General features: G+C 38.7%; 2 protein-coding genes across 3 annotated transcripts; both read right to left on the bottom strand.

The window, feature by feature from the left end:
* Positions 1-5,771: 5,771 nt before the first annotated feature.
* Positions 5,772-14,513, bottom strand: trpv1 (transient receptor potential cation channel, subfamily V, member 1). Its single transcript, XM_056745325.1, is given in 17 exon segments — positions 5,772-6,776; positions 7,285-7,400; positions 7,581-7,600; positions 7,603-7,701; positions 7,924-8,240; positions 8,652-8,718; positions 8,844-9,009; positions 9,098-9,168; positions 9,287-9,382; positions 9,822-9,977; positions 10,118-10,288; positions 10,707-11,005; positions 11,279-11,416; positions 11,537-11,689; positions 11,772-11,929; positions 12,157-12,402; positions 14,374-14,513. Coding segments are annotated over 16 exon segments (2,346 nt in total). The 5' UTR covers positions 12,360-12,402; positions 14,374-14,513; the 3' UTR covers positions 5,772-6,660.
* On the bottom strand, positions 13,495-21,460 carry shpk (sedoheptulokinase). 2 transcript variants are annotated; one of them, XM_056745326.1, is made up of 7 exons: positions 21,287-21,460; positions 21,051-21,192; positions 20,683-20,866; positions 20,397-20,549; positions 19,871-20,046; positions 15,739-15,939; positions 13,495-15,616 (listed from the first exon to the last, which is right to left on the bottom strand). In XM_056745326.1, the coding sequence occupies exons 1-7, from the start codon at positions 21,440-21,442 to the stop codon at positions 15,207-15,209; spliced, it is 1,422 nt and encodes a 473-aa protein (XP_056601304.1). In that variant the 5' UTR covers positions 21,443-21,460; the 3' UTR covers positions 13,495-15,206. The 2 variants fall into 2 exon arrangements, with proteins under 2 accessions (XP_056601304.1, XP_056601305.1); XM_056745327.1 differs by having other exon boundaries at positions 15,739-15,891.
* Between the last annotated feature and the right edge of the window lie 1,199 nt (positions 21,461-22,659).

Raw genomic sequence — 22,659 nt, 5'->3', positions numbered from 1 at the left:
TCCCAGACTATGCTCCAACCAGGGTCCGTGTACAGAAGATCTCCCATTTCTTAAGTTATTGCTATTCGAAGCTGGTTGACTGAGATATCTTTGTGAATTGTTCTTCAATGTTTTTCAAGGATCAGTGGGTTCAGTATTGTGCTTTATCATCAGATGCACTAAAGACACATTACACATTTTTTTCAAATTTAATCACAGTACATAACTGTGTATTATTACAGACTATTTCAGGTGCTGGGATGTGATCCTATTACGTACTAGAAAATGAATGATTTCAGCCATACACATGCAAAATATTAGCATACAGTAAACAGGCTACAGCTAGACATAACAATAGTCTTGGCTATAGGTAATGGTCATGTTTTTCCTATATTTCTATACCTTTTCTTTTGTCTTTACTGTCTGTTCTAATATGTATTCAGTGTATAGCTGCTTTGCAATAATGCTAAATTATAAAAAGTGCATTAGTAATAAATCTAAATGAATTTAATTTTTGGTATTCACATAAACTTTTTATAAAATTCAACACCGGCCTTTGTAACAGACATCACAACTTTTAAGGATTTTCAGACTTAAAAAAAAGCCTCATTCATTATCACATAATTATACACATTTCCATGTTTGAAAAACTGAATTAATGCATGGAGTCATACATTTCTGAAAGCTTTATCACTATTCTAAATTACAATGCCCTAAACTGGAGGTAGGGCCTCTGGGTTAAGTGAAGTAAAAGTGACATTTTGTCAGGTATGGTGACCCATACCCGAAATGTGACCTCTGCGTTTAACCCATCCAGAGAGCAGTGTACACATGTACACCCGGAGCAGAGGGCATCACTAAAGCTTCTGACTGAGTGGCAAGGTAATAAATTGTGTTTGCAGAGAGAGAACGACTGGACACTCACTTGGTTTTCTTTTAAGCTTCATAGTATTGCTCTTTTTTGTGCGCACCAATGCTATTGTTGTGAATATCTATGCTTTTAGGTAGACAAACAATAGCACACAGAATTACTATTTTTACCATCACATTGTAATGTTTTCAGGTTGGAATACTATTCACAGTTCTCTGTCATACAAATTCTGTTTTTCTCTTTATCCAGTTTGGTCTGTTAACTACTAGTATCTTTGTGGGGAATTCGCCTGAAGAGATCAAAAGTACATTTACAAACACATACATACGTATGTATATATTCTATGTACATCATACTATTGTATATGCTGCAGTTTTATTGTGGTTTCTGAACCTTTACGTGGCTTGCGCCAGTTACACACGTAAAAGCTCTTTTCACTCACTAAGGGTTCAGAAATCATAAATGACAAACAAGACGACAATAGAGACAACGGTAATAAACATCCGACATAAGAACTGAAAATTTATACAAATAAGTGTATATTTGTCTTTTATAGGACTCAATCTAAAGTTATAGTAACATCACAACAAACACCAAAAGAAGAATATAATTGTAAACTGAGAATTCATCAAACTAACAAAAAAACTGAAGCACTTAGTGAACAAACACACCATACTTTACACGCTAAACTTCTACCAGTAACCTCCTACCTACAGAAAGCTGAAACAAAACAAAGAAAACTATTCAATTTACTAACAACTTTACCTAACTGATTTTAACAAAAAAAAGGAGTGAAAGTGCATTAGAACATTATCGTATTTAGCTGTGTGTATATTTCTATCTCTGGATGAATACCGATTCGTCTTTATTAACGTTAATCCGGTTAAGACATATAATTCACTGCAATTTATACATTGTTCTTTTTAGTATTGGGAGTTTGTTTTAATTCATTGGATCTGTTTTAATGTATATGCAGGATACTCTAGAAGTTGTAACCAAAATTGCTTGTGCTTGCGTGCATGTAAGAAACTTAGCAATAAAATGTTCATTCACACTTTTTTGTGTTTCCAGTGTTGTCTGATATTGCTGATTGTAAAAGCTCTTTTTAAAATTTCCTTTTCCATAAATGTTTCTAATGTGAATGTTTCATATGTGTATTACATTTATAATCGTTACCATAAATAACCACAAGATGGCAAAAGTGTATAAATATTGACGTTCTTCCTCACCACAGTTGTTTAGGGCTCCTCCTCTAAAGGAAGTTGTGAAGTTGGTGAGCTGGGCTGTCGTAACCGCTAGGTCCGAATCAGAAAGAGCTTTATTGCCAAGTATGATTGCACATACAAGGAATTTGTTTTGGTGACAGGAGCATCCAGTACACAGAAACAGCAACAACAGTACACAGAGACCATAACACAATAGAATACAGTACACATATGATTTAAATATGGGCCTATGGGTATACAAACTTAAGAAATTGTCAAGAGATGATGGCTTAGATGTGAGAGGTCCAGTGTGATTTTCTGAGCCCTTTTCCTCACTCTGGATGTATACAGTTCTTGGAGGGTGGGCAGGAGAGCACCTATGATCTTCTCAGCAGTCCGAACCGTCCTCTGTAGTCTTCTGATGTCTGACTTTATGGCTGAGTTTTAGCAGTTTTGTGTTTTAGCAATGGAGCCAATGTGATTGTCCCACTTCAGGTCCTGAGAGATGGTGGTACCCAGGAACCTGAATCAGCTCCAAGTTGTTATGACTGCAACCAGCCAGCTGCTCAACCTCCTGTCTGTACGCAGACTCATTACCATCCTGGAAGAGGCCAATGAGTGTGGTGTCGTCTGCTAACTTCATGCAGTCATGTGTGTTCAGGGAGAAGAGCAGTGGGGAGAGAACACAACCCTGGGGGGCGCCAGTGCTGATGGTGCGGATGCTGGATGTGAATTTCTCACTAACTGTTGCTTGTCTGTCAGAAAGCTGGTGATCCACTGACAGGTAGAGCCGGGAACAGAGAGCTGGGTTAACTTTGTCTGGAGCAGTGATGGGACGATGTTGTTGAAAGCGGAGCTGAAGTCCACAAACAGGATCCTCACATAGGTCCCTGGTCTATCCTGATGTTTCAAGACGAAAAGCAGTCCAATTTTAACTGCATCCTCAACAGACCTGTTTGCTCTGTAGGCAAACTGCAGGGGTCCACAGTAAGGGTTCTGTGATGTCCATCAGATAAGCCAATACCGTTCTCTCGAATGACTTCATGACCACAGATGTGAGAGCGACAGGTCTCTAGTCATTCAGTCCTGTGATTTTGGGTTTCTTTTGGATGGGGATTATGATGGAGCGCTTGAAACAGGAAGGAATTGGGCACAGCCGCACTGATCCAATGAAGATCTGTGAGAAGATAAAGCCCAGTTGAATAGCACAGCTTTTAAGACAGGCTTGGGAGATACCATCTAGGCCTGGTGCTTTTCTTGTCCTTTGTTAGAGACTTGGCACACATCCTTTTCACTGATCTGAATTGCAGGAGGTGGGGTGACTGAAGGTGAGAGGTGTTGTGTAGAGAGAATGTCAGAGTTGGAGTGAGGTGTCAAGTTAGCATTTTCAAATCTGCGGTAAAAGTCATTAAGATCATTGACCAGGTTGATTGCCTGCAAAATTGTGGGATGGTTGCTTGTAGTTGGTGATGTATTTAAGACCTTTCCACACAGATGCAGGGTCGTTGACTGAAACCGTTTTTTCCAACTTTTAGAGTGGTTTCTCTTGACCACGTTGATCTCCTTTGTCAATGTGTTCCTAGCCTACCTGCCGGTTAGTCCTAGAGTTTTGCTGAGAACCATGGTTTATCACTGTTGTATTTTAAGAAAGTCCTAGTAGTAATACACAAATCCTCTCAGAAACTGATGTGTGATGTTACAGTCTCTGTGAACTCGTCCAGATCGGCGGTAGCAGCTTCAGTAACACTCCAATCAGTGCACTCGATACAGGCTTGTAAGGCCCGGACTGTTTCGTTGGTCCATCTTTTAACAGTTCTTACCATAGGTGTGGTGCGGAAGGTGAGACGAGAGCCGTGAGGGGGGCCAGTGGCATGTTTGATAGTTTGAATCAGCTGTGCGCACACCAGTCCATCATATCTCACGGAGGAAATCGGGAGCATAAGAGGACAAGTGACGGGACTGCTGACGAGAGAGGACCGGGCCCGGACATGGTTTACGTTTGTATTTATGTTATTGTGGCCGGCAGTCGATCATGAGGTGGCTGCCGGCATTTTACTTCCGTGTTTTTGTTTGTTTAAATATGAATATGTGTTTTGGCAACAGACAGTCAGGCTTACAGAGATTGAGAGGCCATCTAGATGAGTGATGTTAACAGGAATGAGCTGTTTTTGAGGTAAAAGGGGTAAAGGGGCATTGCTCCAAAATTGTGAAACATTAAATAATATTATATTCCGTTTACAATTTTTTGACTGTATATTATTTCCTTGTCGATCTAGGAAGTTCATTCTATGATTTTGTATTTGAAAAGCCATCGATACAAAATAAATGAAAAGGGAAAATAACTGTCTTAATTCAGATATTTCTAATATATGCCATACTTGTTGACAATTTTCTTTGCATGTTTGCCCTTAAAAGATTATTCTCCCTGTGTTGATTCACAAGCTTGACAGCTACACCATCTGACCATTTACATGACACTAGGCTAGTGGATAGGAGGGGATTAGACGGATGAATCGCGGTACGATTCATTTGAAAGTCAGGCAAGAAGTAAGGTAAGAATAACTAATGATTCAGTCATGTGTGTACCTCTGCCATTGTTTTTGACACACACAGTCAGTTTAAAACTCCTTTATACATCTTTTACCTAACTCACCGATAACACTGTTAACTCACCTTAAGCAGTTTATGCCGCAATCAAATTTGCTTGTCAGAACCGAACACACCCATCATAATGGTTAACTTTCTTTCACTTTCAATGAGCGGCCTCCACGCTTACGCTAATATCAGTTTGTTTTGTTTTTACTCCCATCCTCAGGTTCCCAAAGACAACAGAGGTCGTCAGTCCATGCTTTGGTTCTGGCCTGATGCGCCTTCCCAGTCCAGCCAGACGCTCATGATGATAGTCAATCTACCTGATGACAACTACAGCCACAACCAGAATAATATTGGACAGACTTAAATATCTTTTCTATCTTTTTATTATCTTTTTTCTATCCCCACTAGTTGCTTACTCACTAGGAGACAGGAGTTGATTTTGTTTAATTCATAACTGTAAATAACTTGAGTTTAACAACATAGATGCAATTCCACATATTTCAACAAATGTATTATTTCTACACGTGTTGGTATTGTTGCAAATTGTTCTGGAATGTTGTAATTTTAGGTACTCAGTCCTAATAACAATATTTAAAGTAATTATATATCTAGATTAAATACTACTTCATGACAATCAAAGCATTTATTTCAGTGAAGTTTCATCAGTGTACATCGCATAGAAAAAAACTTGCAATAATACCATGCATCTTAATAGCATATACTCCCTTTCATTTCCCCCCTAGTATTTTCATTTTCAAGTTTTGTATTATGATGTATGTAAAGCTGCTTTGCAGCAAGGACAATTTTGAAAATCGCTATATAAATAAATAGAATGTTTTGCAGGTAAACATGTACTTGAATTCTTAGCTCATTGGTGAGGCCCATTTATTCTCCTAGTTTAAAAGTATTTGTATAATATATATGTGTAATCTTATTTACTAAATGTCAAATTAATGGGAACTCCAACCCTGAGAGCTATGGTCCTGCAGACTTCAGCTCCAACCCGCTTCAGCACACCTGCTTATCAAACAACCCTGAGCACCGTAATAAGATGGTTCAGGTGTGTTTGATTGGGGTCGGAACTGAAATCTTGGTATAAGTTATATGATACATTTGCAACATTGTGGTCATGCGAGACATTTATTTCCTTTGTATTACCCACACAACAGAATGACAATAACTTGAATAACACTTGAAAGTGTAGACTCAGTACTTTTCATACTTAAAGAAATAAAGGTGGCCTCAAAAATAATGGCATTAAAATAATGGCGACAGGGGACGTGACCTATTGATGAAATAATGAGCATTGAACTTTAATGGCCCGTAAATTAAGTAAAGGCCTGGCGAGGACACACTCAAATGAAACGGCTGTGAGAGTGCAACAGGACAGAAAGCAAACAATCACTGTATTAGTGTAAGAGAGACGAAATGCTGTTATTGTGGATGTCAGATAGATACATTGTGACATCCTTTGACCTTTGTCAGTTCTGGGTGCATCATTAGTCGTGAGACACACCACAAGAGGTCGACATATTAAAAAACAATCATCCTCCTAATGATATACTGATGTGTCGTATTATTGATTGTTTTACATGATTTGTAATATTTAATTTGGATGTTATTGCGTAGAGTTATTGATCTTCACAACGTATTTAGTGAAATTAACCATATTGGAAAAAATGAAGTAGGCCAATGCTGGCAGATTGATTATCACCATAGATTTACTACACATACCTATAAACTATGTTTATAGTTACTATGGTGAATTTCGTGTTCATGTAAAAAGTCCCGTTGCAAACATTTATGCAATATACAAAAGTGAAGCCACTTTAAAGAAAAGTTTAAACCAATAAGTCATTTGATTGGGGGCCCTGTTTTTATCTCCTATAAGTCATCTAAACTGATCACACATACATTCCTTAGGTTGAATCCATTCAAACATAGCGTACCATGTGTTTTACACATCACAGGTGATTCAACATAGTGGTGGTGTTGTTCATGATGAGTCCATCAGGAGGCGCTAGAGACTTCAGCTAGAGGACTGAGCTCGTGTGCGTCACTGCGTTGAGATTGTTTTTGTGTCCACCGCTTACTGAAAGTTGGGAGGAGTCCAAGCCGGCTGAACTCTGTGAAAACATTATACAATTATAAATATATGAGGTGTTAGTGTGGCCAGCAGGGGGCGCTCACCCTGTGGTCTGTGTTGGTCCTAATGCCCCTGTATAGTGCTTTGGACACTATACCGAAAAAAGTGCCGTCCTACGGATGAGACGTTAAACTGAGGTCCTGACTCCCTGTGGTGATTAAAAATCCCATGGCACTTCTCGTAAAGAGAGTAGGGGTGTGACCCCGGTGTCCTAGCCAGATTCTCTGCAATGGCCCATGTCAATCATGGCCTTTTAATATTCCCCACCCTCTGAATTGGGTTGTATGATTGTACAGCTGTACATCATATGATTGTAATGCACTTTGGGAGTACAGCTATACACAATAAAGCGCTATAGAAATGCCTCATTCATTCATTCATAACAAATTTAAATAAGCAAACAGTGCGATGTTAGACAGATGGTAAAAAGGCTCTTTTTTTCCTCCTGAATCATTAAATAACTTAAATATTTGTTCATTGCTGGCTACCTCTTTGGGGTTTAGATGGTGACTGTGGTGACAGTACACACATGGACAAATTCCCAGGATCCTCATTGACTATACCCAGGTTTCTGTTCCATTGGTTCCAGTTCACTTCCTCCACACTGAAAGATACAGAGATGAGACATGAACCAAATATTGCTAATGGTATCTGCCTGACAGTAACACATATCACAGGCTAAGAGGGCATTCATCTAAAATAAAGGCAAGTTGAAACTTACATGAAAGTATACAAGATTTCGTGTTTATTCAGATTCTTGTTCACTATCTATAATAGCTGTCACCTGAAACACCAGCGTTGATCGGTTCTTGTCCTTCACCCAGATCTTTCTCTTCCCCACAGCGCAGCCTCTTTTTCAGACAGCGAGGAAGAAACCATTCCATGTCCAAGATGGTCATTGCACGCTATGACACAACAGAACGGCACAAGAACAACAATCTTAGTAAATGCCGTATTAAACAACTGAAATTACAAATCATGCCAAATCTCGTCTCGTTGACCCCAATTGTTCATAATTTGAGCTCATAATAACTCGTGTTCATTTATAACCGCAAATCTGAAATTATCAGCAAATGCAGAAATGAACAACGACTGTGCTGTCAAAGTTATCATGAATCGTTTTTTACCTGTAATTTCCAGATACTGGTGCTCTCTTTGTGTGTATCCTCCATGGTTTTATTCATCAGAGCGATAAGCATGTTTAACAGCAGAATGTATGTCAACACTATATACAAGATCATCAGCACATAAAACACTGTCTGATATTTATATTGGTCTGTGAACTCCAGTTCTCCTATGCCAATGGCAAACTTAAACAACTCCAGAGTGGTGCGGTAGATATTTTCATATTCTGGTTTCACGCAGTCTCCAGTTGTATTTGAAACAGGTTTGAAGAAAGAACGGCCCCCCGTTCTAGGTTTACCATCAAGAAGAGTCACCATAGCTGTTGAGTAACATAAACAGTCATTAGCATAATTGGACAAGTATTGCACCGAATGAAGAGAAAAAATTAGGAAGTACACTAAAAACAATAGTTATATAGCACTAAAAGGAATTCTTGGCTCGAAATCATAGGGGAACCTATATCTCATGTTATAGAACCATATCTTTTTACTTCAGTGGTTCTTTGAGATTACTCAAGTGCCATATAGAACCGCTGAAGAACCATACAGGGGCTTAGCAGGTTCAGTAACAGCGTGCTGTATGGCTCTTCAGTCATCCCAAAGAACCACTGAAGCACCAAGATATGGTTCTATACAGCACTTAAAGTGGTTCCCCTATGATTACAGGCCAAGAACCATTTTTCGTTCTATATACGGTGTACATTATAAGGCGGTGCAAGCGAGGGCAATACCTGCCGAGAATCCAATGAGAAAGACCATGTACACGACAAGGAATCTCCGAATTTCTCCAAGAATCATCTGGCAATGATCAAAATGTTACTTTATTAAACATTTTAAGCGATGCTTTGGGTACACTGAACATACTTGAATCTCCTTCAAATGCAGAGAATGAGAGAGGATTGGACAAACAGAGATAAAATTACCCTTTGTATCATGACATTGTAGATTCCCATAAATTTGGATCCTCTGGAGTAGTAGAGCAGATTCATCCAGCTCAAAGCAAGACTCAAAACTAGAAATGCCAGGTATTCATCTTGACCACAAAAGTACAGTGCAGCACATACCAGGAAGAGCACGGCCTGCAGTAAACTAAGCCCACACAAAGCATGTTTAGTTCAAATGACTGAGACATAAAAGCTCTAAAGTTGTTTACGCAGAAGAGTGACAAGAAACTCACAAAAGGTGATCAGTGTATCCATCAATCACCAGGGACTGAAATCTTGGACGCTTCCTAATCAAATCCACTATCTTAAAGACAAAAGCATTCATTAGTTTCTGGGGGAGGTCTAGTTTTGATTTTTTTTATGTGAATTGTATGATCTCAGTGGTGAACTCTTAAACCAAAAGCATTAAGAGGAAAACATACCCCTCTGAAAAGGAAGTAAACGGCTCCAATGGAGGTTATAATATGTCCTGCGAAAATCAGCTTGCGCTCTCTTTCATCGCGATAAAAAAATGGAGGCTTCATTCAGAAAGAAAGAAAAAGTCAAATATATCGACATTAAATATTTGAAGCATACATATTCACATATACATTACATTTTGTTATGTAGTGTATGATTAATGGCACAAACTACTTCGTTTTTTTGGTTATCCCGGAAAGTTTTCATTACGGAAATATATAGAATGTTCGGGGAACCAAAACTAACATACCCCTAACATTCTGCTAACCAAACATTGTAAGCTGGGTTGTTCCCCTAAAGTTACACGAACATACAACTTAAATAAATGTTATAAAGCGCCTTGTTTCCGTATGGATAAAAAAAAAATAAAGAACCTTTAGGGAACCAAAAAATAACCATAAGGAAACGTTTTGTCTAAAGTTATAATGAATGGTTCAGAATGAAAAGCCTGAATGAAGTTAAAAAAAAATAAAAAAAAGGTGTGTGCATAGACTGCACCTGTCCTTCTTGTCGGTAAAAAGCGACTGTTGTGAAGATGAAAAGGTAGGCAATGTAACAGATAAAGTTGAAAAAGAAGATCCGCTGAGCGAATCTATCCCACTTCTCTTCAAGCAGTTTATTAAGTGGCTCAATATGAAGCATCTCAAGACGGTTCTGAAATAAGATGAAGAAACCATAAAAGTTGTTTTCAACACTCTTCATATACAACTTTTGTGTCAATAAAATGATAAATTCGAATTATGCGATTAACTTTCAAATATAAGAATTTCAGCTACAGTAATTTGTCGTCTTACAGGAATCTCGCTGCCATAAACGATTATCTTCAGCACAGAGTTCTCCTCATAGCTGTCGAGTGAGCCGAGATCATACAGTGAGGAGCACACCGGACCAAATGCCCACTCCGTGATCTTCCGAGACAGATGCCTGCAGTCTTTGAACTCCCTCTGTACAATGTGCTTAAACAGCTGGTGAACAAAAGAAAACTTAGATCAGAATGCTTGAAAAATGTTATGCAGTTATATGAGGTGGATTTGTGAAATACCAACAGTACTTCAGAACATAAAAAACCTTGTCAAAATAAACAACTGAGTGTGTGACTGTGATTCAGGCACTGCTGTCTGATACCATGTCTTGGATGATCGCTTGATGTCACATAACATCTGAAATCATGTGAGAAACAGTCATCTATCCAAAATCAGGAACATCCAAAACCAAAAGACAGAACTGGTTGTATTTTAAAAGAGCACCAATGAATCACAGTGTTAAATATATCTTTGTGTTTCACCAAACACACAGTTTGGAACATTCAAAATGATGGGGAAGAAGGTTTTTCAGGCAAATTTCAAATGGTTTTTCATGTATGAAACAACAATAGTCCCTCACCCCAAATTTTCCAGTTTTGGCAGCAAGTTTGAAAGGTGTGAGTCCCTGGTTATTCTCAGTTTCCTCCAGTTTTAGTTTTGGATGGAGTTGAGCGGATTTCTTTAAGATGTGGTCATACATGGCGATGACAAACTCTGTGTTCTCAGGGCTGTTGTCTGCTATTGCTACCAAAGCGTGAAGCACCATGTTTCCATGAGAATCCCTTTGACTGACATCCACTGACTTGTATGGGTTTTCCATCAGGAAATCCACAATGTCTGGTTGATTCGTACAAGCTGCCAGTGACAACGGCAACTCACCTGTGCAACAATAAAGTTGCAGAGGATATTGAAGACGTTTAGACATTAAATTGAACAATAACCGTTTAAGATTACTCAGTAAAATACTATTTACAAAATTTTACTGTTTCTTTTGACAGAATTAGCAAAAAGGTTTACAAGGGTGTAAAATAACATACAATGACATGAAAAGCATTTTACTTTTCAAAACATGTTTTAATGATTTTTTCTGGAGCCCAAGCTGTCGGGATATTACCTTTTATAATGTATGCTTAAAAAAGAACCAGGACCTACCAAAATAGAAACACATCCCTTCATTGGGCTGAAAGAATTTCCCAAAGGCCTTAGCGTGGACATCAGCCCCTTTCTTAACCAGCATCTCTACAAACTTTGCGCTTCTCCTCTCAATGGCAGCATGGAGAGCCGTATGACCTGTGGCAAGAAGTCATTGGATAAATGGATCTGATAACATTTTACATCCGATATTGTTGATTTATAAAATATCTAGCTAATATAAAACCTGATTATGTGAAGTGACGCTATGTGTCTGACCTTTGTAGAAACTGTCTGTGTATGCAGCATTGACAAAATTCTTTAAATCTCCCATTTTCTCTGCAATGTCAAGCAGATATTCAATGGTGTCATTTTCACCGTCCTTTAAGTTTAAAAGAGCTTTGAGCAAGACTGTCTTTCCATTAGTCTTATCTAAAGAAGACAGAAAAAACAGAGGGGTTAAATATCGGTCTCTTATATTATAGTTTGTTGAATAAAATTGAGATATTTTTACATTGAGAGTCAGTGAGATGTTTCATGGATTTGTGCAGGTACTGATGTAAACCCTGCAGTTTAGACACGTCACCACGGGATACGGCCTCAAACAGTGTCTTGATGGTAAATGCATCTCTGTCCTTGTGAGACGGTTCCTCTTTCACATCTCTGATTCCCCTGTGGGCAGAATTAACCCGTTAATGTTCAGAAACTATTTCCATGAGATCTTTTGAGAACATGCTGACAAATCAGATTCACCAAACACCCCAGTTGTGTTTTAACCCGTTCATGCATGAATTATGACAAGCAAAGAAAGCATCTCTTGCTGTGTTTGTTGCTCACAGTGCATAAAGACAAGATCTACATTTTTTGGTACACATACACTACTATAGAGATATACTCACTTGTCAAAATCCAAATTGATTCTAATTCTGGGTGCGGCATCCACTACGTCTTCCAGGTAGTTGGAGTCCATGGGCATCTTGTCCTTACCAGGACTTTTTTTCGTGTGTTTGGCCCTCGCCCTCGCCCTCGCCCTCTCCTCTTCTGACCTGTCATCTGTCTCCAGGTGGAAAGATGTGGGACTGCTGTCTCTTGATTTACTCATAGTGAGGTCTTTGTCGTCCCACAGCTGTAGTTAAAGCTGTATGCTGCATGAAATGAATATAAGTGATTTAGTTTCATACAAATAAGATCTATGAGACCCAAAAGTGTAAAGGGTGTAAATAATTTCATCTGGGATAGTTCACCCAAAAATGAAAATTAATTCTGTCATCATTTACTCTCTCTATTGTCATTTTAAACCTGTATGCCTTTCTTTATTCCGCAGAACACAAAAGAAGATATTTTTTCAAAGTTGGTAACCAAACAGCGATAGCATTCATTCACTTCTATTGGGTTGGACATAAAACAAGTGGAATTGCATGGGCGCCAATTAACAACATTCTTCAAAATATCTTCTTCTGTGTTCTGCGGAAAAAAGATAAACAACAGGTTTGAGCCATTAATTGACTCAAAGGTGTGACATTAATGTCAAACTGATACATTTAAACTTTGCACTGACATTAGAGATTAATATCAGAGAACTATTTATAAAATGGGACAAATAATTATAGTGGTGTGATTTATATGCAGTAACGGTTATAATTGCATCTATTCTGAACATACACTGTGAAAACATTGTTTTTCAGAATAAAAACTTGCCATCGTGTTTTTGGAAGTAAAAAGTACTGAGGTCTTCAAAAACAGAACATTCATAATGAAGAATTGAGAAACGACTTATGTTTAGTCAGTATCTTAAATAGTCCATAAGACAGCACACATTACAGCTCTAAAATACCTTTACTAACTAAATTATTAATATTTCTTCAAGCTCTTTGACTCCAGCCACAGAAAACCTTTGAAAACCACATGCATGGAAGTGATTGTCTGACATTTTGCAAGGTTGATGTACTGGATATGCTCAGTTTTAGAATATTATAACTTGGACTCTCTGTAAATGGCTCATATAGGATTACACCGAGTGGAAACAGACACCCATCCTGCATTTCAGATTTAATTAAATCAGCAATATTGCAGCACAATGCATAAAGCGCACAAGATTTGTGACTGTTGTTTCAAGAGATACTGTAAGTTTAGATTTTCTTTGGTTTTGTAGGAATATGTGCTAAGCTCTTTATAGAAACACATGTGATCTATCTTGTGACAGTTTACCACCCATCTCTTACAATGCTGGTTCTGTGTTTTAAAGGTTTATTTTACAGTTTGTTCACAATGAAACAATTTGTTTGAACATAGAAGGAAAAAAATACTTTATAAGCCAACTTGACATTTGACATATATGCACTTATTTTATCATTTTTTTGTGCAAGTAGGTTCTCTACTGAAATGAATCATAACACTTGTCTTGTGACTCAGTAACAGGAAGTGACAGTACCAAAGAATATGCAAATCTATTTTCAGGTTCTTTATATAGCCATAATAAACCAGTTATTAAACCTCATAAAAAAACATCTCAATACCTAAGAGATACGATACAAATTTGATAAGGTATGGTAGAAGCAAATACGTAAAGTGTACAAGTGATATAAAAGACGAACCAAGGTGTTGCAGGATTTTATAAACCTTTGCCAACCGAATTATCAATATCACTTTCAAGCTATATGGTCGCACCCGATGGATGCTTTGCAATAGTTTCAACAGAACAGCAATTAACATACAATTTTGCCTGTAAATATGCTGCTTGCTAAGGCATTGTACAGACATGAATATCGTGTTGCTTTATGTGTCATTACATCACACATAAAGCAACATTACACAGACTCCGTTATACTCCTCCGCCACACAGATGTACAGATCCACCATATTTTAAATCATCGTTGTCAGATTTTAAAAAACGATCTGAGAAAATATTTACCAGATCGAGTACACGTCCACTAAAAAAAAAGACTGAAACTCAAAGTCTAAATAACTGTAAAGAAACAAATCTGTCTTTTTGTCTGCCATCCTAAAGTATTGTAATGACTCACTGGACTAAAATGTAAAAGAACTTAAATACAGAATTTTTATTTTAGAGCCTTACATTATCAGAAGTACACATCAAAATGATCAGATCTACTCACCAATCAATTTATGGATAGATTTTGGTAGTTTCTGATTATATGAAGTATCCAATTTTAGAGGCTGAACAACATAGATGATTTAAGCGATACCGCTCTCTCTCTCCCTCAGAGAGGAAGAGAAAGCAAGATGTTTTTAGACCACTCAAGGTCCTCGAGAAAGGCGGGTTGTATTGATTTTTAGAGTGTGATATTACATGTTTTGCTGTGACTCCACCCGTTTACAATCAGTAAACAACTACCCCATTTACACCAGACAACAGCCTGAGTGCCCATTTAAGCCCCAAAAGTCTTAATGCGCCTTTTAGAAATACATTTCACTTTCATCCGGTCAGATTATATTTCCATGATGTTAACTTTGCTAAACAACTTTCACATAAATGATGTCCTGGAACACATGTTTATCCCTTGTTCTGTTATGTTAAGAGGTACATCTCACACACCCAGCTATTAACTGCACCATGAAAGTGAGACTGTGGCGGTACTATTGAGCAACTTGTGCTTTCTTAGCTTGCATGGTTTCCTGTATGCAGAGTGAGGTGCAATAACATTCACACGTGCGTTACGGTTTGATGGCACATGCAATGCATGCTATAACATTCTACAAAAAAGAATTTACCTGCGGCCAAGTGAAATACCACCAAATCTCTCATAGGTTGTCGAAAAGGCCTTCTAGATCAGGGTCCTCAACCTTTTTGATGCCATGGCCCCCCATTTTATTCACCAATAAATTATTATGACATGGTTTAATCAAAACATATGTCTCCAACCATCTCTTTATCCAGAAAAGGCCAAACATCTCTCCACCACAAATTTTGATTTCACATCATAAGATGTCATTTTGTATATTCGTACATTTGATCACTGAACACCATGGCAACTCCAAAAGCTGAGTCCACATCTTTACCATAAACTACAGGAAAAGGAAATACTGCCTCCACTTCCTGTTTCAGAACTGCGTTACATGACAGAGCACTGCCACTACCAATAATCCTTTTCACCCCTGCGGCCTGTAGGTTTTCAGGGGGCATCATAGTGGCCATGTTCTGAATAATGCCCCTGCACACAGCCCGGGTCACGTCACCCAGAGAGAGGTTAGAAGGCGAGATCTGGCAGATGCTGGCGAGGGCTGAGGGGTCGTGCCGTTCTCCCAAGAGCGTTGGGGTCACTGTTAAATCAGTGTTAGGATGTGTCAGGCCAGACTGGATCAATTGGGAGTAGATTCCAGACTCACTCACTTCTAATCCTATGAGATTAAACAACAAATACATGCGGTTAGAAACAGAAAAAGAGACGTTTTTAGCATCCCTTTCATTTAAAAATCAAAACTTTAACCCCATGTAAACGATTTAAATAGTGCTGATTTACCGAATTCCTTCATCCATGATCCGAGCATTCTGGCAAAGGTTGCCATGACATTGCCTCCATTAAGAGATGCAGCCACTGCCAGATAAGAGCCGCGGAAGTACGGGAAATAGGCAGTAGGGGAGAGTGGGTCTGGAGAGCTCGGAGGGCAGAACTCTGCAGGCATGGCAAACGTCAACTGGGCTGAAGTGCTCATGTTTAGAACTAGTGATTTAACACAACAATTTATTATTCATTTAATAATACAAAATAATACAAGTATCTATTGTTATAGGGTTATTATTCATCGTGCAGACCACGGTGTAATAAAAACAAACAGCAGTCATCTTTTGTTGCTTTAAACTGTTGGATGTCAAAACATGATTTATAAAGAAATCACCCATTCACAGTGTCCGTGTTTTTTTATTCAACCTCTGTATTTACATTACGTAAAAGTCATACTATATACACACACAATACTGACACTGGCTTAGCTGTTACGCAGCCCCCATAAATATGACACAAAAATAAAAGTTTAAGTTTCTTTATGGTTTTGATAAAAAGGGAAACATTTAAGCTGCACATGTGGCGCGAATACGTGTTTTTCTGTGTCTTCAAGGATTCAATTCAAGGATCAAAAGTGTTTATTGTCATATGCCCAGTAAGCAAACAAGTTTCGCTAAGCAATGAAATTCTTACTTTATCTGTCCACAATAAATGCCAAGACAGTTCAAAGCTATAAACATACTGTACATACACAAACTGTACAAACATACATACGTACAATGCAAGAAACATAATAATAAAAACTGTGCTGAATCATAATATTAAAACTAAACACTGTGTATATGATATCTATATAGGCAAATGTTAAGTATTAACTTCTGTGCAAAAAACAATAGTGCAGTATCATGTGTAAATTGAGTGCAAGTACATGATAACAATAGCAGCAGTAAAAGTAACAGATGTGCAAGTGAGATGGGGCTACATGAGTAATATTAGCAAATATACAATAGTAGTAATAACATTACAAATGTGCCAGTGAGATGAAACAGCTGGACCGACTGTTCCCTGAGACGGGTAATCCACTAGCTAGCTACCTTTTTAAGACTCTAATAGCTGAGGGGACGGATGAGTTCCGTAATCTGGATTTCCTGCAATTTACACTCCTGTACCTCCATCCTGAGGCTAGGAGTGTAAACAGTCTGTGTTGGGGGTGGGTGGGGCTTTTAATGATGGATGGAGCACTTCTGTGGACGATGGTAAATGGACTCCAAAGAGGGCAGTGTAGTCCTGATGATCTTCTCACCGGTCTTCACCACTCTCTGCAGCCGTTTGCGGTCCCTCACTGTAGTGCTTCCATACCAACCAGTGATGCAGCTGGTCAAGACGCTCTCAAATACACAACTGTAGAAGTTGTTGAGGATCTCAGGTGACATGCCAAACTTCCTCAGTCTCCCCAGGAAGTACAGCCGCTGTTGTGCGTACTTAACCAGCTGGGTGGCGTTGAATGTCCAGGTGAGGTCCTCGCTGATGTGGACCCCCAGGTATTTAAAGCTGCTCACCCTCTCCACTTCAAGCTCTCGGATAAACATTGGTAGGTAAAATTGCACGTAAAAGTGTTGGAATAAAAGATGCATTCTGTCTAAAAGCGAATGCTCACACAGACTTGCCTGAAACACCTCGTGTAACCACACCCCCACAAATCTAGGTTAGTTTGTGGTATGAGTTGACTAGGACCGCCCAAATGTATATGGAAGTAAGGTGGGCATACCTGTCAGTACAATTGCTTGGGAACCTGATATTCCAAATATGGTAAGAGGCGTAACACTTCCGTCACACGCTTGCAGTATTCGACCAATCACTACACACTGGTTAACTGGCCAATCATAGCACACCTCGCTTTTCAGAGCGATGTGCTTTGTAAAAAGTCCAGGGGTTTCAGAGAGGCGGAGTAAAGAGGAGATACAAACATGCACAGTATGTGGAAAATAAAGCATTTTTGAACGTTAAATCGTGTATACACATTAGGGGTGGGAATCATTAGACACTTCACAATCCGATTCCGATTCAAAAACGATTCTTGACATGCATTTTTGGCAATTAATTATTCAAATACATGAACTTTACATTTGAACCAAAATTAGAGTTCCTATGCTTTTTGTTTGTAGTTAGAATCTCTGTTTGACAGTATTGCCATCTTAAAAATGAACATGAAGATTTATTTCAAAATAGTAGTTAATTACATTTGGGACATACAAGCCCTGTAGTGGTATGGCTTTCCATGTTTCATTCAAAGAACAATCATGAAGAACGAAACGTGTGTGAGCATAACATCTCACCTATGGAAACTTGCCAAGCTGTGCTGCAACAGCCATGTTAGAGGCTTTGTCACTCACCAAAACCAAGTCTTAGTACACAATTTTACATTCGTTTGCAAAATTGTTCAGTAGTCCATTAATATTCGGTCCTGTGTAGCTTTCATTCAAAGCACGTTTTTGCAGAACAGAAGCCGCAATATTCCGTTCATCCGTAATGTATTGTACAGTAATTTGTGATATACGATTCTGTTGAAATTAATGTCCATGCATTGCATGTTATTGCCAATCTGACAGTATTGCTTAGTTAATCTAAGATATGAGTTTTAGTCTCACTGTACTGTACAGTACTGGGATCGCTGTCTCACTTAAAAAATGCTGTGATGGCAAACTATACCGATGCCCACAACCTGTGACCTTACGCAAAATCCTTGGTTATCCAAGACGGAGTACCTTTAATGCCGCAAAAAACGATAAAACTGGCCACTGATCGGGTAATTCTCTTCACCTTTTCAGAATTTGATGGACGCTTTGCTACGTGCTCGAGGGGACTTTGACTGAAATTGGGAAGTGTGCAAAACAGAATGCTGCTATTCGATTTCTGAGTGAAACCACGTAATTTGTTTCTTGATGTTATAGTCGTGTTGCCGCACTATTGGAATGTGGCCCCACAGACTTTGCACACAGTATAGCTCTTATCAACGATACCTTTCTCTTTGCTTCACAAAATTCAAAGTTTTGCCACCCAGCTGATTTCAAATTTGATGAAGCATGTTTGTCCATCTTGGTCTAAAAAAAAGCGACTTCGCCAGCACATTTACATTCATCTGTCAACGGATATTTTTAGCCCGCGCACTGTGGCAATTTGAAATTAATATAGAATCCATTCTGAATTTTTGAGAATCGATTCTGGATCGTTAGATAATAAATCTCGATGCATCGAGTTTTTCTCCCACCCCTCATACACATTGCTTGCATCTAAAACAATATGACCCCTTTTAGCAAAATTTTGAACTGGCTTTTTTCAGTATATGCTTATCTTAATCGTGAGATCTTTATTAAAAAAAAATAGTACAAATACAACCCAGAAATGTTCTCCCATGTCCTTGTAAGAGGTCAATGAAATCTGAATACACAATCTGCCATTTCCAAATGCTCTATGCAATAACATCTCCATCTGGAGGTCAGACTGGTAAATGCACACAGTAATGTGTCCTCAAGATTAATATATATTAAAGGGATAGTTCATCCAAAAATAAAAATTCTGTCATGAATTACTCCCTTTCTAGTTGTTCCAAACCTGTATTATAAATGTCTTTGTTTGGTTATACACAGAGAAAGATATTTTCGACGAATGCTTGTAACCAAATAGTTCTTGGACCCCATTGACTACCATTGTAGGAAAAATTACAAAGGTAGTCAAAAGTGCCCCTGAACCGTCTTCTGTCCTACATTCTTCAAAATATCTTCTTTTTTGATAAGTAGAACATTATTTAGTAATTCTTCCTACTATGGTAGTCAATGGAGTCCGAGAACTGTTTGGTTATAAGCATTCTTCCAAATATCTTTCTCTGTGTTCATCAGAGCAAATAAATGTATACAGATTTAAATGACAGAATCTTTTATTTTTGGGTGAAATATCCCATTTGAATGCTGTTTATAGTTGAGCTATTGTGGCTCAGATATATGAGTAACATACTTACAGCTCAAAAAATATTACAAGCATAAATGTATGCACGCAATATGCAGAGTAATAGTATGTCTGTGCTTTTCTTCACAAACACAAATTGCAAAAATCTGCATAACTTGTAAAGAAAGCATCTGATAAGACATTGTACCTGCATCTCCAGTGTCAGCCATGCAGGAGTATACACTACACTGGAAGTCTCCCAGCGCTGCACTTACAGGTGTTTGAGCAGGGATGCCACACCATTCAAAAGATGTGTGACCAGCGACAGCTCCTGACTCCACCACTACAGGCAAGAGATGCACAGGAAAACCAGCCTCCTTTAGACTGCAGGACATCAACACAGTCCAGCTCAGGTGTAAGCAGAAGCCCATAAGAAAGCAATACAGCTGAAGCGTACATCAAGCAACTGTTTTAAACATTTAGCTCTTTGAATGTAAGAATTTCCACATTTTGTGATCAATACATTATCAACTTTCATATGACTTTTAATCATTGATTGCTAAATAAAAATAGTATATTATTATTTGGACAAATTATGAATAAGTTCAATGGTTCCTTTACAAGAAGCAAATTTACATCCCTAAGGCTTGTTGGGAATTATCTAGCAATTGTGTACTATAAAAGAGAAAGAGTGGAGAGCCGTTTCAGAAGTATAACAAATAAATTTCACTTACATATGTTTGTTCCATTGGTTTGTGGTTGTGTTGAAGTAGCCCCAGCTGGCAGCATTTTGCCCGGTCATGACACAGTTGTCAAGGCTACACAGCATGGACACCACATAGTCTTGGATGGTGCCTGCCACGGTGAAGTCTGACAGGAACTCTGGCCTGAGTCAAGAAAACTTAAATGTCTTGATTATCAGCATGATACAGTTTTCCTTTAACTTTAAGACTGTGAATGTATCGAAGCCTGGATAAATGATTTTGTGATTGCAGGTAAATATGTTACTAGTGATTCTACCTGTGTTTCATATACCAGAAGATGGTTGCACAACCAAAGCCAGTGGCCACACTCAGATGAGAGTCTGGTTTAGGTAGAGAGGAGAGGAAAGTGGTGCTGCATCTGCCATCCTGCCAGGTGATCAGCTGACTCGCATCTTTGGGAATGTATCTAGTGACAGCATCTTCCTTCAGCCACTCGCAACCTGATAGAGACACGATTGTTCTTGATGGCACCACGGTTTCATTTATTTTTGGTGGGGTTTTTTGTAAGATCACAGAATCGTAACTTAAATGAATGCAAGTCATGTAAATAAAATGTTAAAGTGTTATTTAGGCATTAATGGCCATTGACCAGGCAATGCGCTGTTATTTGGGAGAAGTGTTAACCTGTTTTCGATTTCCACAGCAAAATGCCATGCATTTGTCCACATATTCCAATGCTTTTAACTTTTGGCAGCTTGTCTTTGGGTAAATGGTCCATGCATCGGTTCAGAGCCGTGATTATTAGTGCAGGGTCCTGCTCTCTAGCCTATGAACAATCACAAACAACAAGCGTGTGAGCTTAAATATACTTTAAAATGTTAGTCAAATTGCGCTTTGTCTTTGAATTTGCTGATACTAACATGTTTGTTTGTGGTGCAGCTGATGTCGGAGTTTGTGGGGAAACTCGTGCAGTCTGTCACAGTCTTACGCTCATCCAGCAGCACGACTTTAACTGATGTCGTGCCCAGATCCACGCCGAGAACAAACCCGGCAGAACAACTAAATGACGTCGCCATTTAGATCTATATTAATCTCTACCACATATGGTGCCGTCTATGACACATTGATATTTACTTTTTACTATGCTAATATCTCTGCTGAGTTTTAACCCGTCCAGAGTCCGCTCGGTTTCATAACCGCGTTGCGTACTTTTTGACCCTTCGCGGATTCCGTGGGTGAAAGGTTAGTAAAATCAGCATATAGTTCAAAACAATCCGTTCTTTAGAATTATAGTCATACATATTTAGTAACGATTCTTAGCGTTGTTTGAAAATAAGTACAAGTTTATCGTATAGCTGAAATAATAATCTTTTATTTTTCCAAAAAAAAGTCCCAAGATGCTTTGCGAGAAAATGGCTGACCGAGGATGACACACGCTGCGTTTCATTTGTAATAAGTCGTTCTTCCTAAACTACACATTCCCTGGAAAAGCATAGTATTCGACAAATAGCGTATTATGATTGAGAGTTTTTCGCAAAGTATGCATTCTTAAATCACGGAGGCAGACTCTTCGTATTTTGTGTTTTATTGTCATCTTGATTCTAACGGTAAGTGAATGGGGTTTATCGTGAACCTTGGATCTTTAATCATGCTTGATACCACTATCCGTGTCTCACATTTATCCGCTGTGTTGATTTCCAGGCTGTTTTAACATCGAAATATGGCGACGGTAGCAGCTAAACGCGAGGGACCGCAGTTCATCAGCGAGGTGGCTGTCAGAGGAAACGCCGCCGTGCTCGATTACTGCCGCACGTCCGTGTCTGCTCTGTCCGGGGCTACCGCAGGCATTCTCGGTTTAACGGGACTATACGGCTTTGTGTTTTATTTCCTCGCTTCTTTCTTGTTGTCTTTACTCCTAATTCTCAAAGCCGGACGTCGATGGAACAAGTGCTTAAAATCTAGGCGACTGCTCTTCACCGGAGGGCTCGTGGGTGGCCTGTTTACCTACGTGCTCTTTTGGACTTTCCTCTATGGAATGGTACATGTGTACTGAACAGATCCTTAAACCAGAAAATACAATAGCAATGGTGATGTAGAAAGTAACAAGATAGATATGCTAACCTCATTTTAAGAGATTAAGATCACAAAGAGTCCAGATTGATGTACCATAGTTCATGCTCGATACTTAATGTGTAAAGCTATTAAATCTTAACATATTTTCTTTTCTGTACTTCTTGATCGCACTGAACCTTAAATATTTAATTATTTTCTGATGTCAAATACTTCCCTAATG

The sequence above is a fragment of the Triplophysa dalaica genome, chromosome 4 (genome assembly GCF_015846415.1).
Source record: "Triplophysa dalaica isolate WHDGS20190420 chromosome 4, ASM1584641v1, whole genome shotgun sequence".
Taxonomy (NCBI): domain Eukaryota; kingdom Metazoa; phylum Chordata; class Actinopteri; order Cypriniformes; family Nemacheilidae; genus Triplophysa; species Triplophysa dalaica.
Note: the sequence above shows the minus strand (reverse complement) of the source record. Positions and strands in the feature narration are given on the sequence as shown.